The 17,987-nt window shown below is 39.8% G+C and overlaps 1 protein-coding gene across 1 annotated transcript; it reads right to left on the reverse strand.

Annotated features, from left to right (window-relative positions):
• Positions 1 to 12,556: 12,556 nt before the first annotated feature.
• Positions 12,557 to 15,683, reverse strand: LOC142835639 (MLV-related proviral Env polyprotein-like). Its single transcript, XM_075949237.1, has 2 exons — positions 14,076 to 15,683; positions 12,557 to 12,742 (listed from the first exon to the last, which is right to left on the reverse strand). The coding sequence occupies exons 1-2, from the start codon at positions 15,681 to 15,683 to the stop codon at positions 12,557 to 12,559; spliced, it is 1,794 nt and encodes a 597-aa protein (XP_075805352.1).
• Between the last annotated feature and the right edge of the window lie 2,304 nt (positions 15,684 to 17,987).

Raw genomic sequence — 17,987 nt, forward strand, 5'->3', positions numbered from 1 at the left:
TTTAGGTGATGGCATTTCTGCCTGTTTATGAAAATTCACAAGAAAAGTTTAAACTCTAAAGAACTGTGCTCAGTTTCGCCAGTGATCAGTATTCTTCGCAAGATTTTTGAGGTGTGATATTTATCATACACCTGATGTTAGGTATACACAATTTTCTTCAAATAGCTGAGAAAATATAAACAAAACTTTTTTCAGTAAGAAAAAATTGATAACACATGAAGAAAATTTTGCAAAGGGAAATTATAATTAACAAAGTTGGTAACCTATTGACTGTCAATAGTACATTTTTTTCTTTAAGAAACTCCCCTTGAATTTGGCTTGATAAAATTGTTTTAGTCTCATTACAGCTTTTATAAAAAGGAGTAATGATCATACAAACGTTATTTTCTGAATCTGCTGTGAAACGGCAGCATCAGATTCTGGATTGACAGGATTTTGTTGGTCTTCCACAGATGTGTATAATTACTGTTTTCCTTTACTTGAATTCAAGCCATCTGTTTATTTTAGGATGATTAGAATATTTAACAAGTTCAACCTTTTCAAATTACATTTACTTATTTACTCATTCATTTAGTCTCTGTCCATGAGATTTAAAGGATATCTATGTAGCCGGGCGGTGGTGGCGCACGCCTTTAATCACAGCACTCGGGAGGCAGAGGCAGACAGATCTCTGTGAGTTCGAGGCCAGCCTGGTCTACAAGAGCTAGTTCCAGGACAGGAACCAAAAGCTACAGAGAAACCCTGTCTCGAAAAATAAAAATTGTTGATTGCCTTGGCGGGCCACTTAGTCTAGGGTTAGTAGCCCGCCTGGCGGTTCAGTTATTCCAGGGTCACGGAGAGGCACTACCTGGAAGATATGGGCTAGGAGACAGGAAGAAGGCCATGCAAAGTTTGTCAAAGCCTTCGTTTATTAGGGACGAGATACAACCTTTTATAGGGCAAGGAGTTGGGGGATGGGCACAGGGTTCTGGGCTCTTGCTGCGTGGTTCACGTTGGTCACATGGTCCTCGTTGGTCACGTAGGCAGGAGGTTATCTTCGGTCAAGTCACAGTAGGCCTGGAAGTTGACACACCTAGTTCTCTAGATAGTTTAGAATGCGGGGTGGGTTCCGCTAACAGATAGCTCTCATTAACAGCCAATTTGGGTGTGGGGTAGGCTCTGTCAATAGAACCATTCTTAATACAATTAGGGGTGTGGGGTTCTCTGCAGACTCCCCAGGGTGATGGTTCCTGTAATGATTTTAGGAGGAAATTGGCTCCTGACAAAAAATAAAATAAAATAAAATAAAATAAAAAGAATTCCCTCAATACTTCAACTTCAAAAATCTGTAAACTCTCAATAGAATTGATGTGGACAGATACAAATATTTCCCTACAGAGGACTATATTAAATTTGCTTTTGAAAAAATGGTCTTAAACACAAATGTATTCTGTTAATAAAATTGATACATTAAATATTGTGCATTAAGGATGAGCTTGATTTGTTGTGCTTTTGTGTCTTGGCTGGTAAAATCAAAAACTTGACCTATCTCAACTTCAAAGTCAAAACCCTTGAAATATTCTGATCTGAATGGATTTTTAAGTTGTGCCAAAAACATTTACATAAATAATCAGTTAGTAGTGGTTATGTGTACATATACAGCATTTGTTGCAGTTATTGTTCAATATTAAAATAGTCCACCAATTTAAAAGTGAGATTTGAGTGTATCTGAAGTTTTGCACATCAGGAATGCTAGATAATTTCTTATGAGTAACTCTTGCTGGCAGGGTGTACCAGCACAGCCCTTGCTTTCATGATGTTAGTGGAGAGTCCAAGACCATATTATTCAAAGTCACAGTTTGTTTCCTTTGTGGGGACTGACCCAAACCAAAAGTTAGTATGGAGTTGGCTTTTCATGAGCCTTTGGTTTCTCCAAACTAAAACACTCATGTGGTTATTTTTTTAGTAGATCTTCTTATATATTGTTTTACTATTTCTTTAATTATTTTAACTGTAATTACATAATTTTTCTTTCCATTTTCCTTCATCCAGAACCTCCATGTACTCATTTTTGCTCTCTTTCAATATATTCAATATTTATTTATTGATTGTTGTTATACATATTTACATATATGAATGCATACATATATACATATTCCCATCAAAATTTAAGAATACCAGTAATAGTTTCCAATGTTCTTTCAGATGAAAAGTGATAGCATAATTTTAATAGTTAAAATATTTAACTTTATTTTTGTTTTTTGTTCTTTTTAAAATTTATTATTATTATTACAAATTTTCCCCTCCTCCCATTTCACTCCCCCTTCCCCTTCCCCCTTCCCCTCCCTCTCCAGTCCTAAGAGCAGTCAGGGTTCCCTGCCTTGTGGGAAGTCCAAGGTCCTACCCCCCTCCATCCAGGTCTAGGAAGATGAGGATCCAAACAGATTAGGTTCCCATAAAGCCAGTACATGGAGTAGAATCAAAACTCAGAGCCATTGTCCTTGGCTTCTCAGTCAGCCCTCCTTGTCAGCCACATTCAGAGAGCCAGGTTTGATCACATGCTCCATCAGACCCACTACAATATAGCATTCATATTATATACTTAAGTTTTTATTTAAAGTTTCTTTATCAATTTATTTCTTAATTTAATGTGTCAATATCAAATCTTTGCTATTTGAAACAATTTAAAATTCTGTTTATAATAAAGAAATCAATTTGAAACAGTTTTTACTTTTTGTAAGCATTTTTCTCTTATTACTATAAATCTTTCTTAGAAAAAAATTGCTAGGAAATGTATTTCTTACTTTCTATTTGAAATCTATGTATAAAATGTAACCATTTATTTTGCAATTTATGTGTACCTTTAAAAATTGTATTTTTATATATTACATTGTTGGATTATCCACAAGAAAATACATTTCGACTATATATTTCAATCATTTGGCAAGTTTGCATTATTTCTGTATTTACGCATTTTCATCTTCCTTTCAGCCTTTTCATTTTTATTTTTTAAATTAGTCGTTTTATGAGTTTTCCATTTCAAAAATAATCTTTAATCTTGGTTTGAGGTGAACCTTTATCTCTGCTTTGAAGGTGTGGAAAATCTATTCTTCAAATCCGTCAGTAATTGTTATTTTTCTCTTCCAACAAGACTTGACTATAATGTTATAAACTCAAAGTCAATGAAAAAGGTGAGTGTTTCTTTTATAAAAAGCTACTTTTGAAGAAAGCAGATAATATGAACTATACACCATACTTGATCTCTAGTTTCTATTTATGACCTTCATTCTAGTCATTATCCCATTCTGAATGGATGACCTTTTTGATTGCTTTGGAGAAATATTGTTGCAGGCAACTCTAACCTACTTCCTGAGCTTGGCAATATTTTCTTTCAGGTTTTTCTATTTTAATTCTCAAATATCATGCTTTGAGTGATGAATTTTTTATTTTAATTTCATATTTTGTCTGTTTCTATGGCTTGGAAAAATATTTACTATCAAAATAAAAATTTATAATGACTAGAAGTTGAAACTTAAATTCTTTAAATTACACATGTGCTTTCATAGACCTCTCTCACCTATGTTCTAGTGTCTTTGGTATGGGGAGGTATTTTGCAGGCTATCATAAAAGAAATGTGAGTACCAACCCAAGAACAAAACCTTCAATCTATTACCAGTCTTGTCTGCACAATATGCTAGGCTAGTGGTGGCACAAAGCTTGTAGGAATAATAAACCAATATCTGATTTGACTTAAGGCCCACTCCTTGAAATGGGACTCCTATCTTACACTGCTATGGTGAACAAGAACCATTGACTAGATGGCCCAGAGATCCACTGCAAAACCAAATAGTACTGGTCAAACAAAACATGTAAACAAAATAAAAATGTAATAACAAAATGACCCCTAATGATATTTTAATATATTCTGCCAAAGTCATGGATCAGTACTTTAGTACTTCACTCAGTTATCAACAGAGAAGCTTCCTTCTGCAGCATATGGGGGAAGAAACAGAGACCTACAGCCAGGCACAGCACGCGCGCGCGCACGCACACACACACACACAGTGAATGGGAGAAAGAGACCTTAATATACATAGCTTTGAATGGATTGTTTCCATCAAATCCTTCCCTTCAGAGCACAGGGAAACAAGTGGAAGACGAGGCAGAAAAATGTAAAATCCAGAAAGGATGAGAGGCAGAAGACCCTAAATAAATCAATTGAACAGAGTTCATATAAACTCACAGAGATAAAGCAGAAATCTTAGGACCTGAACAGGTCTGCACCATATCCCATATATATGTTGCAGTTCTCCATTTTGTATTTATTTATGGGACTCAGGACATGTCTTATCTAGCAAATAATATATAAAAGTTCAAGTGAGTAGTTCATAAGATGGAAAGTCATGCCTCATATAGCCTTCTATAGGCATTCAAATAATTACACTCAGTTACTAGTGCTGTTTTCATAAGTGTGGGAGGTAATTTGTGGAAGTTTGAATGAGAATGGCCCATAGGTTTATATACATGTATGATTATTTCCAAGCTGGTAAACAGTTTATGGAGGATTAGGAGGTAAGACCTTGTTGGAGGATGCCTATAACTGGTGATAAACTTTAAGGTTCCAAATGTTCAAATTAGACCCAGTCTCTCTCTCTCTCTCTCTCTCTCTCTCTCTCTCTCTCTCTCTCTCTCTCTCTCTCTCTTTCTCTCTCTCATAGTTGGCATTTTTAATTGGATCACCAACCAGCCCCTATGTTTAGACTCAGGAGTCCCATAAAAGTAAGTGGGTGTCTTACTTGTGTAACTTCTCATGGGGCTCTTTTATTTCTGTTGACTTATTTTGTCCAACTTTGATGTGGTGGGTTTTGTTTTATCTTATTATATTATATTATTATAGCTTGAAACTATATTTTAGAATCGAGTTCCTGTCTAATGAGAGAGGGAGAGAGAACTGTAAACTAAATAAATAAACTGAAACAAAAATAATTTTTTAAATTTAATGGAGAAAAGATAAAAATATTTTCACTTATTTATTTCTCAAAAAATTTTAATTATGAGCCATACAATTAAATAGATAAGATCATTTCATGCTCATTATTGTAGTGTATTAATATGAGGAGTTGGAATGAATCAAACATGAAATATTTATCTCAACAACTGGTTATTGGTAGACTGAGTGAAGGGAAAGTTTTAGTACTATTAAAAGTGCATTTTTCTCCTTTTTCTACATACAATTGCACTATGACTATTATAAAGAACATGTTTGAACAGGTGAACATAATAAAATTTATGACAAGATTCAAAGTATTTTATTTTTTTGATTTATTTAGATTATTTAAATATAGAAAACTTTTAAAGGGCAAGAGTCACTGAGGAATGAAATATAGAAAAGTGTGTTCATAGTTGGGGGATAATAACTTTTACTATTCATTTTCATATGCGGTAGGGATGTTAATAGTTTTTTACATAAATTAGCATCTACAAGAATAAAAAAAAAGAGCTACAATGTTGTCTAATCCTATCAGAACATTCCACAATATGTCGCTGCATCTATGTTTCCATGCTTTTTTTGCCCTTTTTTCTGTTTGTTTTGCCCTATTGTGTTTTCTTTCTTTTTATCTTATCTAATTTTAATTTATTATAATTCTTTAGGTACCAGTTTGTTGTTTAAGGTGAGAAAAAAAGGGTATGGATGAAAGGAAAAAGGGAGAGTGTTGCAGGGATGCTGTGACAGTGGGCAAACAGTTATCAGGATGAATTATATGTGAAAAAAATATTTTCAATAAAAGCAAAGAAAATTTAAAAAAAAAAACTAAATGATCAAACAGTTAGAAAGCATGATCTCACAGTCCCCTGTCCCTCTCTGGTAAACTATTGACTATTTATAGATCTTAGTGAGAGAGAAAAATTGACTTTACTTTCATACTCGGGTGAGCTCACCAGCTTCCATTAGCTATTTCCAAAGGCATGGTCCTACAGAGAACTTTCAATATCAATATCCCTGCACTTTCAATAATTGTGTGAAATATGAACTTCACATTTAAAACATTTCAACTTCATAAAAAGTTAATCTTGACTGAAAGTTCTTTTCTTCAACCTAGACATTTCTTCCTATCTTTCCATTGTAACTCAAATGGCCCTTTGCTTCTCTATTTACTCCAATTTTTGTGCCAATCTAAATACATGTACCGAAATATTTACAGCTATCATATGCATATGAGAAAAAATAAGCATCGTTTATATTTCTGAGTCAAGATTTTCTCATTCAATAGTGATTATTTCCAACTCATCTATGGACTAATGAATTTTCTTATTTTTTAAGCTGATAGAATTCCATTATGTGTATTTCCACATTTTCATTGTTCATTTGTTAATTTATGCATTTCTAGTCTATTTTGTTCGTTTTTTTCTGTTTTGGCTATTGTGAAAAAGCATTATTAAATATGGATGAGCATGTATTTCTGTAGTAAGATATAAACCCATTTGGGTCTCTGTCGAGGAATGGCACAGCTAGATTATGCAGGAACTCTATTCCTAGCCTTATAAAGAACTTCACATTCAATGCCACAGCAGGACTCAAATTTTCACCCATAATAACAGTGATTGAATATTCTTCTTTACCAGTATCCATACCAGCATTTGTTCCTTTGAGTCATATAGTCCTTCTTATTGTGATAAGATGGAATCTCAAAATAATGTTAATTTGCACTTTCATGATTCCTAAAGGTTTTCAACAAATAAAAAAATATTTCTCAGTCATTTATATTTCTTTATTTTATGACTTTTCATTTTGTTTCAATATCTCAATTTGTAATTGTGTGGCTAATTTTAACCTTTAGTTGTCTAAACGTCTTTGTATATTATACATACACAACCTTTCTTATAGGCATAGAAGAGTAAAGAATTTTACCCATCTGGTATGAATTTCATCACTAAGATGATAATGACCTGTTCTGTATAGAAATGTTTTAGTTTCTGAAGCTCACAACTATCTATCATTTGTCAGTTTAAATGGGTGGAGTAGTAAGATCCTATTCAGAAAGACTTTTCTGTGCCTAGATGTTAAATGATATTACCTTCTTCCATCTATAACTTATTCAAAAAACGAAATTAAAAGGAGAAAATAAGAATAGATTTGATATATATATATATATATATATATATATATATATATACATACATGTATGATATTCTCAAATTAAAAAAAATTATGAGTGTTCTACTCTTAGTTCTTATGAGGGATAAATTTACACACTGTATATTTTATTCTTTTGTTTGTAAAAAGAGGTTTTCTATGTGTAGCCTTTGTTATCATGGAACTCAGTCTGTAGACCAGGTTGGTCTAGAACTTTCAGAAATTTACTTGCATCTAACTCCCCAGTGCTGAGATTAAAGCCATGATCACCACTGCACAGCAAAAGTGTATATTTTAGTTTTAAACTATTTAATTAGAAATAACTCTCATTGTAGATTTTATTGTCCCTTGTCACTTTGTTATACTTTGATCTTCCAAAACAAATGTACCTCTGAAACAATTCTACATGTAATCACCTGGATATAATTGTACATGCTTTGAAGACAGGTGATTTAATTAGGTGTTAAAGTAGTGTCAGGAAAGTTCACCTAAGAGCTGTGCAGAAGGAAGCAGTGGCTGATACTTTTAACTTTCTTCCCTTTTGTTATACTCCAGAGGACAGAAAAGAATTCATGTTTGCAGATCTAACTCTGCTAAGAAATTTCCAACTTGAACATCAGCTCATCCCAAATTTTATTATACTACTCTCACAAAGCAGCAAATTTTAAAGCCAGCAAAACTATAAAAATGTATGGATCAATGCAATAGCAATGGGTTTTAGATGATGTTTTCCAAATATCCTTGATTTATTATACTAAGGTGCTTATTATTTTGTGTATTTTCATCTCTCACACTCCTTCTCATCAACATATCATCTTTCATTGGAGTGTTTTAGATAGTCTCTTAAAAAAATGCTGCCGATTTTCTCTCGTGTGTTCTCTTTACATGTTTAAGATTTTCAACATGTCTGGTTCACTATGCTTAACTACTCATAACAGCTGTTGTACATTATTTTTTGTTTTTATTTAATTTGTTCTTCCTTTGTTTAATTTTTTTATCTCTCATATAATGTATTCTGACTGAATCCCTTCCCTCTATTCATTTTATCCACTCTCAGACCCCTTACAATAATCTCTCTCCTTCAGATCTACTGTTCATTCATTGCTCTTGAGAAAAATACAGGTCTTCCCAGGGTTATCAACTCAACACAGCTTAAAAGCCTGCAGTAAGACTAGGAACTGTTATGATAAAAATAAAATGTCCCACGTCTCTGAGTGGCAGCAGTTGGCAGGGGGCACGAGAGACCATGGCCAGACATGAAGGCAGCTGGTCCCACAAGGATCTGCAGCCCCAGCAGGTGAGAGACAGATGGATAGGCATGCCATGAAGAGAAAGTGGGTATTTATTTAATGGGTTATAGAAAAGGGAAGGGGAAAGGGGAGAAGGGGAAAGACAGAGAGCTGGAAGAGGAGGAGGAGGAGGAGGAGGAATAGGAGGAGGAGGAGGAGAAGGAAAAGGAGAGAGAAAGAGATCAAGAAAAAGAGAGAGAGGAGGTGGGAAGGGAAGACATGGGGAGAAGGGAGTGAGGCAGAAGCTGCTTCTTATAGAGAAAGGTGGAAAGAAAGGAGCTCAGACTGGAAGTGGAAGGAAGATCCATCTTCTGCTTGCCTGCACAGTATTGACAGGTTAGAGAGTGGGTGGGGCTTTTCTCTTAAAGGAACAGAGCAGACCATTACAATAACAAATCCTCCTATCAAGGCTGTATGAGGCAAATCAATAGAAGGAAGAATACCAAAAACAGACAAAAGAAGCATAGACAACCTCATTCTTACTGTTAGAAACAGTAAGCATAAGTAAAAGAACACCAGCATAAACAATCACAACATGTACACATATGACCTATCACAGACTCATGCAGTCTTGGATATTGCCGTTTCAATCTCTTTGCACCTCCATGAGCCCTACTTAGTTGATTCTATGGCCTGTGTTTTCCTTGTATTGTAATCACATCTGGCTACTAAAATAATCCTTCCTCTCCCTTCTTGTATGCGATTTGCAAAGCTCCACTTAATATATATTAATATATATATGTGTGTGTGTGCGCGCGTGTGTGTTTGTGTGTGTATATATTCATATATTCATGTTTGGTTCAGCAATCTGAACCAAAACTGCAAAATATTAATATTTGATTATAGTTCTGTTATTTCAACAAACAAATTACATGTCATAAAAGATCATAACATCAAAAATCACTTTGATTCTAATTAGACATGAGTAGACCAATCCTCACCCTACCAAAAAGACAGAGATTTCAGTCTGAGGTGCAATGATATCATATTTTCTCATCATACTTGATACTATATTAATGGTATTACTGATTATTCAATGATAATCAGATCATGCATATTTTACAGTCAAAATAACAATTTGTAGATTTTGTCTACTGATTTAAAAACAGCAGGTTATCAGAATCATTTTTTCCTAAAATTACTTCAATTTGCTTTAAATTAGATTATTACTGATATTTTTCAGTTGATTTTCCCAAATAAGTAAAAATAAATAAATAAAAGAAACCTGAAAAAATACCAAATATAAACAAAGCAGATAACATCTCATTTTTCAAAAGTCTTAAATTATTAGAGGTTTTTTCCCTGTTTTTATCATTTGATGATACATCAATCAGCAGTTCGACTTGTGAGTGAGTAGATTGACTATCTGAAACAGTGTTTATAAAGGTTTTGTTACTTGGAACAATTTCACCTCAGCTTAATATTTTTTTTTCCTGTCCTGGCCTTACTAGTGCTGTAATTATGAATGTGTGCAAATTCCAAGCTGAGCATTATAAAATAATGAAATATTACACGAATACCTTATAACTGCTTCTAATTAGATAAAAAATAAAAAGTCATTATTGCGCCTTTTGAGGATATCTAATTAGGGTGTGATAGTGGATGTTGAAATTACCTGGCACATGTGAGAAGGAAATGCAGAATACTCAACAAATCCACTTAGCAGTTTATTTGGACAGGTGTGTACAGGCCTGATGAGATTGGTGTGCAAAGAGAGAGTTTGAAGACGTTATGTCCAACTTTTAAAGGCTGCCTGGAACATGTGTACAGGGGGATGATGTGGTTGCCCAGATGACTAAGCTCACGCATGTGTACAAGGGCTCATACAGTTGTGTCAGAAGTAGGTGATGCAAACATGCCTCATATGGGTCTTGCTGGGTCCTTTAAGCACTTCTTTAAGTGTTCTTTAAGTCACTAGGCATTTCTGCATGAGGGCTTGTTGCATATGCATGGCTCTTGTACTCAGAAATGTCAGCCATGCTGTGTGACTGAATTGTTACATTCCACCTTTAATTTATTATAAAAAAAAATTGGGGACTTAGGGGTCTGTAATTGGTAGGAATGTGGCAAAAATTTTGGGAGTTTGGGGTCTTTAATGGGTGGGAATGAGGCATTGTAAGGTCTCTCATGACTACTTCCTGCTGATTTTGTGGGAGTTGTCTGTTCTCTCGAGACTGCTTTTTGCTGATTTTCTGGGCATTGGAGAGTTGAGGAGCTTGACCACATCCTGGGGTGGCTCATTATTTTTGTGTTTTTTTTCTGGGCTCTGTGGAACTGGCTGTCTGTCAGCTTGGATATCACAAGATGCTGGAAAGGCAGAATATTATGTCTGGAAAAAAATTAGATCCTAGTAATTAAGGGAGGAGAGTCCCAAGAGGGAAGATAAAGGGGGTATTGGTGGTAGAGGAGGGAATTTCCCAGGGCTTCCTGAGACCAGAGAAGAATTAAATGATACTTATTCTGGGTGAGTCTGGTTTGTTTAGATAGGTTCAATTGGCTTTCTGGAGCTAATGAAAAAAAATGCTTGAAAATATATAAATTTTAGACATATTAAAAGCTTATGATTACAATGGTATAGTGTTGGAATAGAAGGGAGGAGGGAGGAGAAAAAGGGGAACTATTAGAAAGGATAATAATTAGACCCCTCAATGTTTTACCTGAAACAAATCTTAAGGCACTTGCTCTCTTTAGCATCACTGCTATAGTTCTTGATAAGCCTGTTATGTTAAAGTCTGTTTTGTGAGTATTTGGAGTCTAGGACTGTAAATGTCCCCAAACTCATTATTTTTTCTTACCACCTGGGCTGTTGGAAATCCTTGTACCTCCAGCTCTATATTTAATGATGGTTTCTGTAATAACAGGTGAGTGGTTAACTGGAAATTTATATATGACATTTAGATATAGAGAGGTTGGTAAAGCAGATAGAAAGAAGAGGAAGAAGGGGAGTATATGGAGTTTTGGTAAAGGAGACTTGAGTACGGTGATGAAACTTATTTTTCTGGAACTGGAGAAAATGTGACTGATCTTGGTGTTCTCTGAAACTTATGGGAGCAGAGCTCTGTTTGAGTTACCATATATGAGACGGTATCTTGAGCTGGAAGAGTAAATGGTTTAAGAAGAGACAGGTGGATCCAATGAGGAAGTCCCTTGAGCCTGGCAGCTGTGAGAGCTACAAGAAATACTTTAAAGGGGCCCTGCCATTTAGGGGAAAGTGGTGAGGGGAATTGGTCTGGGGGGGCGGGGAGAATAGTACCTAATTTCCTATTTTAATTGGTGTTGGGCATGAATTGGCACATGGTTGAAATAATGAGTAGTCAATAAAATCCCATAATAGGGAATGAACATGGGATAACAGTGGAGTAAGCAGGTGATCAGGAGTGGGGGAAGTTATAGGTGAGAGGCTGGGGGTTAAAACCAGCCACCCAACATGAGTACAAAAGGGTGAGATGGAAAGGGGGCTTTGGGGAAGAGCCCTAACCCTAAGAAGCACCAGAGGCAAAAGTTTTATCCAGTCAAGTTGAAGCTCCTGTGACATTTTAACAAAAACATTTTTTTAAGGAAATCTTTTTTAAGGAAAGAACTAATCATAGTTCTTTCTACCTTCACTGAAGACTGAGAATGGGTTGAAATATGAAAATGCCAAGGAATGTAAAAAGCCTTAGATAAAGTTTGAGAGATCTGGGAGGGAAACTCTGGGCCATTATCCGACTCAAGAGAGGTTTGTATTCCGAAATGGAGGATGATTTCTTGGAGAAGAACATCAGAAACTGCCTGGCCCACTTGTTAGTGGTGGGGAATGTTTCAATTCACCCAGACATGGTGTCCACCAAAACCAGGAGATATAAGTGGCCTGGGACAGTTTGCCCTCCTGTATATGTGAGGGGTGGGGCAGTAGATCCTCTAAGTTTTCTATGCAGGAATGAGATGGGGAATAATTATTGTTGAATTGAGGTAGGAGATTTGAGATATTAAGGGGTGGGCAGGATTGGAAAGTGAGTGTGGAATCTTCTACTAGTTGCACCTGAAGAAAAAGAACTCAGAAAGGTGGTGAGATTTGTAAGCCTTTGTAAGTTAATATCTGGGACAGATTGTACTGGGAGAAAACAGTGGTGGATGACTCGAAAGTTAGTTTCTTTGACTCACGAATAAGAAGCTAGGGTGCCCAGCCCTGAGTGGTTACATCCAGCTTCTTTGACAGGTATGCTACAGGTGCAAAGGAAGATACCAGCTGATTTCCTAGAACCCGAAGGGTAGATCCCTCCTTTTCTGTTACATAGGAGAAGGGATGAGTTAAATCTGGGAAATGAAGAGCTGAAGCCTGGAGGGCTTGCTGGAGTCTCTGGAAGGGTTTAGTAATGGGATGAATAAGGGGCTCAGAGAGTTGAGAACTGTCTCATATAAGGTGTGGGTAAAGAGAGAAAACGAGGAACACAGGAAGCCAGCTATTCCTATGAATGATAAAACCTCTTCTTTTGTAGAAGGAACTGCAAGGGACTGAAGTAGCTTTTTCCTGTCTAGGGTAATAGCGTTTTTGGTTGTGGTAATAGTTAATCCCAAGTAAAGAAACTGATAGGGAGAGAGTTGGACCTTAGAAGGTGAGATTCTATAGCCCTATTTGGACAGGAAATTTAAAAGAGCAGAGGTATCAGTTTTGCTGATCTCTAAGGATGGACTTCTGCCTCAAGGCTTGTCTGCACATGCATGGCCCTAGAACCTGGAGTGTCAGCCATGCTTGAAAGACCCTCGACGAGGACCTCTTTTCGGGAGGAGACCTCCCCAACGCCAAGGAACAGGCCGAGACCACACGGATGCAAATCGCAAGAGGTTTATTGAGTAGACACAGGTACCCGTGGGCAGCAAGATCTCTCGGAAGATTTGCGCACCTGCCAACTGGAGGGCAGGCTTTTTATAGGGAAGAGCAAAAAGCAAGTTTACAGAAGCAAAAGCGTGGTTATCGATCGACCGGAATGAGGCGGGGGCATGAATGGTTTCCCCTCTCAGCATGGGTGTCAGCAAGAAGCAAGTTTACAGAAGCAAAAGCGTGGTTATCGGAATGCGGCGGGGGGCATGAAAGGTTTCCTCTCTCAGCATGGATGCCTGGCAACAGTCATCCTGTTCCTATCTTATAACTAACCTGCTTTGTTGACATCCTATCTTATTGACATCTTGCCTTGCAGTCTTCCTATCTCTATCTCCTGTTCTCTCAGGCACCTGGGATGTTCTAACGGGAGCAGGCTGGCTGCTGATCCGGAGATTTGTTTAAAACAAACAGGACGTTCCCCCGGGAGCATGCTAGCTGCAGGTTTTGAGGAGGGGGTCTGTAGGGTCTTTCATTTCCTCCTTTTTCTTTTTTGTTAATGAGTTAAATCTTTTACTCAAAGCAATTACAGAACCTCGGTATCTTGTTGTGGTAACATGTGATACTGATGGGTCAGTACTAGGGCCTGAATGACTGACAGCCTGTCTTTTATAAACTGGACCAGGCGGTTTAAGATGCAAGGCCCAAACAGGAGTAGCAGAAGGAGGATAATCAAGGGACCCATCAAAGAAGACAATAGAGTTGTAAACCAGGGAGACTTATTGAACCATCCTTCGAACCATCCTTGTTGTGATTCGAACAGCTTTTGTCTCTGTCTTAACCTTTCTCTAAGCTTTGTCATATTGTCTCTCACCAGCCCAGTGTGATCCGCATAGAAGCAGCATTCCTCTTTGAGCGCCGTACATAACCCTCCCTCTCGCAAAAACAACATGTCTAGCCCCCTCCTGTTTTGTAAGACTACCTCTGAGAGGGAGGTTAAGGACTTTTCGAGTGCGCTAACCGATTCTTCCAGTGCCTTGATATCAGTATGCATGGCTGCCTGAAGTTGTCTAAATTGGCTGGTCTCCATAAGAGCAGTGGTCCCTGTGCCCACCCCTGCCGCTATTCCCCCCATAGTGATGCCTCCCAGCAATAAGGCCAAAGTTAGGGAGGCCGGTTCTCTCCTAAATCGGGGTCTCCCTTCAAAATGACTATAGATGTATTCAGGATCATGGTATGTAACTTTGGGCCATAATTCAATTAGCACGCAGTAATCAGAGGTTTCACTGAGCACAGCAGCTGAAACGCATGGGGTTAATCCAGTACTGCATGCCCAATAGGTCCCGTTGGAGGCAGCTAGGTAATAGGTTCCTCTGGACACCTTTTGGGTAGAGTTACATAAGGCCTGGTGGGTTTTGGGAATAGTCCCTATGCAAAGTCCCTGTCCAGATACTTCAGACAGGGTCAGCTTATGCTGGGGGATGGAAGTGCAGCTGGTGGATGCAGAGGTTTGGTTGGTGTAGTTACCTAGAACGGCCACTCCTTCATAGTAAGGGGGTCTTGAGACCAGACATAGCCAGCAATCTTGGGTCTTGTTCGGATCTGTGAAATTGAGAGCCAGATAGGCCCCTTGTACCAAGTTGAGTAGTCTATCCCCTGTTCCAGGTTGACGGGGAGACAGGGTAGTGGTAGTTGTGGTGGGTGTGCTAGGGGTACTATTGCTGGCTAAGGGGGTCATTGAGGTATTATGATGTGCTGCTGGGGGTAAGGCTTGTGCAGGCTGAGAAGGGGATTTTTGTTCTGGTAGTACTGGATTTGGCCCTATTGATAGCTGAGGGCCTGCATTCATCACCTGTCGGGTTAATGAAAACATAGTGACAGGATCATATCCAGAACGGTATAGGCGCAATCCCCATGATTTGGGTCCGTCCCAAGAGGCCTTTTTCCCTTGCGTGGTGAAATCTAGGACTAAGGGGTTGCATCTACCTCCTGGGGTGGCGCCCTGGACATTGGTAGCGGTAGCAGAATCATAGCAGGGGCCACAAGCTTTTCCTCCGCAAGTCCAGGGCCCCCTTCCCGAGTACCCAGGTGTGGTTCCTCGTCTGAGCGTGATTAGATCCCAGGTGGAGGAGGGTTTCCAGTAAGCCTCCCCCGTCGTTTCGCAACCCCATTGGGCACAGTAACCGTCCCCCGGCCCTCCACACCCCTTTTGTGTGTTTTGTCCTGGACAAACATAGAAGTCTTTGTTCCTGGTCCCATGCCGCCCCCCCGGATGATGGCAGCCGTATCCCGGGAATGGATCCTGATCTGAGGGGTTCCAAGACTCTCCCACCAAATCACAAAGGTCAAAGTACAGGGTTGGGAAAGCGTCTGTCATCGTTCCCAACAGGGAGGTGGCATTGGCTACTTTTCCTGTCATGAGATTTGTAACCCTCCAGGTTACATTGAAAACCTGGTGTGGACTATTTTCTTGTGTCGCCATCCCCAGTCTCAGTAGGGCCCATATAATAGTCAAAGGGCACCACGGGTAAGCCTTATCTTTAAGGGGTTTTGAGTGCGTTGGATTCTCCATGCTGTCTCCGCTTTCTCAGCTGTATGGGCGGCCTTAACGTGCGAGGCGTGGATCCAGGCTGCGATGCCGTCAACCTTCAGTGCCGTTGGAGTGGTCAGAAGGACAGTGTAAGGGCCTTTCCACCGAGGTTCCAAGTTTTTGGTCTGGTGTCTGCGGACCCAAACAGTATCTCCTATCTGGAAGGGATGCGGTACCACCGGCTGGTTCAGTTGGTCTCGGTAAGCAGCGGCGAGTGGCTTCCAGACCTCTCTTTGCACAATCTGTAACGCCTGTAAATGGGCTTCCAGAGAAGAACTGTGAGCAAATTCGGCAATGTTTGAACCAAAGAAATTTATAAATGGGGGAGGAGCTCCATATAGGATTTCAAAAGGTGTCAGTCCATGAGGCCCCGGAGTGTTGCGGGCTCTGTACAGGGCCAGTGGTAAGAGAAGCACCCAGTCTCTAGTGCCAGTTGCCAGCGTTAATTTGGATAAGGTCTCCTTAATTGTTCTATTCATGCGTTCTACCTGCCCTGAACTTTGGGGTCTATATGCACAATGTAATTTCCATTCGACCCCTAGGAGTTTGGCCACCAACTGACTTACCTGGGAGACGAAGGAAGGGCCATTATCGGTGCCTAAGACTTGAGGCATTCCGTACCTGGGAAAGATTTCTTCCAAGAGCTTTTTGGTCACCACCTTTGCGGTTTCGTGTTTGGTGGGAAAGGCTTCCACCCATCCTGAAAAAGTGTCTACGAACACCAAGAGGTATCTGTACCCATAGAGACCTGGCTTAACCTCCGTAAAGTCGATTTCCCAATGTGCTCCGGGGCGATGTCCCCGTACCCTAACTCCTGGACCAAGCTTGGTTCTGCCTGCGTTTACCTGAGCGCAGGCTTGGCATTCATCAGTCACTTTTTGTAGGGCTCCATCCCTGTTCAGGAGGTGTTGGCCTGACTCCTGTCTGTCCAACAAGGTCTTCATCTTCTTTGGCCCCAAATGGGTCAATTTATGTAAGTAGTCTATTATTTTATAAGTATGTTTTGTTGGCATAACAATCTTTCCCTTAAAAACCCAATGTTGCTTTTTGGGGTCATATGTGGCCCCCATTTTCTTTAGGAGATCAATGTCTTCTGTACTATAGGGTAGCGAACTGGAGGCTGGGGCCTCTTTCGGGTTCATCAAGGGGAAAGCTTGGGAGGTCTTGGTTGATTTCATGGCAATCTTTCGAGCAGTGTCATCTGCCAGTCTATTTCCCTTTGCCTCAGGGCTATGGCCTTTTTGATGCCCAGGGCAGTGCATAATACTTAATTTTTGGGGCAAAAATAAGGCCTTTAGGAGTGCCAGTATTTCAAGTTTGTTCTTAATTTCCTTTCCTTCTGAGGTCAGCAGCCCACGTCTTCGATAAATTTCCCCATGTTTGTGAGCCGTGGTGAAGGCATATCGGCTATCCGTATAAACATTTAGCCTCTTACCTTCTGCCATCCGGAGTGCCTGGGTCAGAGCGATGAGTTCAGCCCTCTGGGCAGAGGTGCCTGCGGGAAGGGCTTCTGCCCAAATTACCTCAGTCTCCGTTGTCACTGCCGCCCCCGCTCTTCGTTCCCCATTTGCCAGGAAACTGCTGCCATCCGTATACCAAGTATAGTCAGCATCTCGGAGGGGTTGATCCGTCAGGTCCGGTCTGGTCCCGTATATTTCCGCAAGGATCTGGAGGCAATCATGGTGTTGGGCTTCCTCCGGCAGGGGGAGCAAGGTCGCGGGATTAAGAGCGACCACAGGTCCGAAGTGCACCCGGTCCGTATCCAGGAGCATTGCTTGGTAATGAGTCATGCGGGCATTGGAGAGCCCGCGGTCTGGAGGCTGTTTGACCAGGGCCTCCACCACATGGGGCGCCAGGATAGTCAATGGTTGGCCCAGAGTCAGTTTACCCGCGTCCTTGGTGAGGAGTGCAATAGCTGCTACCATTCGCAGGCAGGGCGGCCACCCTGAAGCTACTGGGTCGAGTTTCTTTGAGAGGTAAGCTACAGGACGCCTCCAAGGGCCCAGTTTTTGAGTTAGGACCCCTTTAGCGTAACCCTGTTTTTCATCCACGAACAAATCGAAAGACTTGGTAATGTCAGGGAGGCCTAGAGCAGGGGAGGCTAACAAGGCTTTCTTAATGTTTTCGAAAGCCCTCTGTTGGTCCTCCCCCCAATCAAACATTGTTCCTTGTTTGGTTAATGGATACAAGGGTGCA

Source organism: Microtus pennsylvanicus, chromosome 15 (genome assembly GCF_037038515.1).
Source record: "Microtus pennsylvanicus isolate mMicPen1 chromosome 15, mMicPen1.hap1, whole genome shotgun sequence".
Classification (NCBI taxonomy): Eukaryota; Metazoa; Chordata; class Mammalia; order Rodentia; family Cricetidae; genus Microtus; species Microtus pennsylvanicus.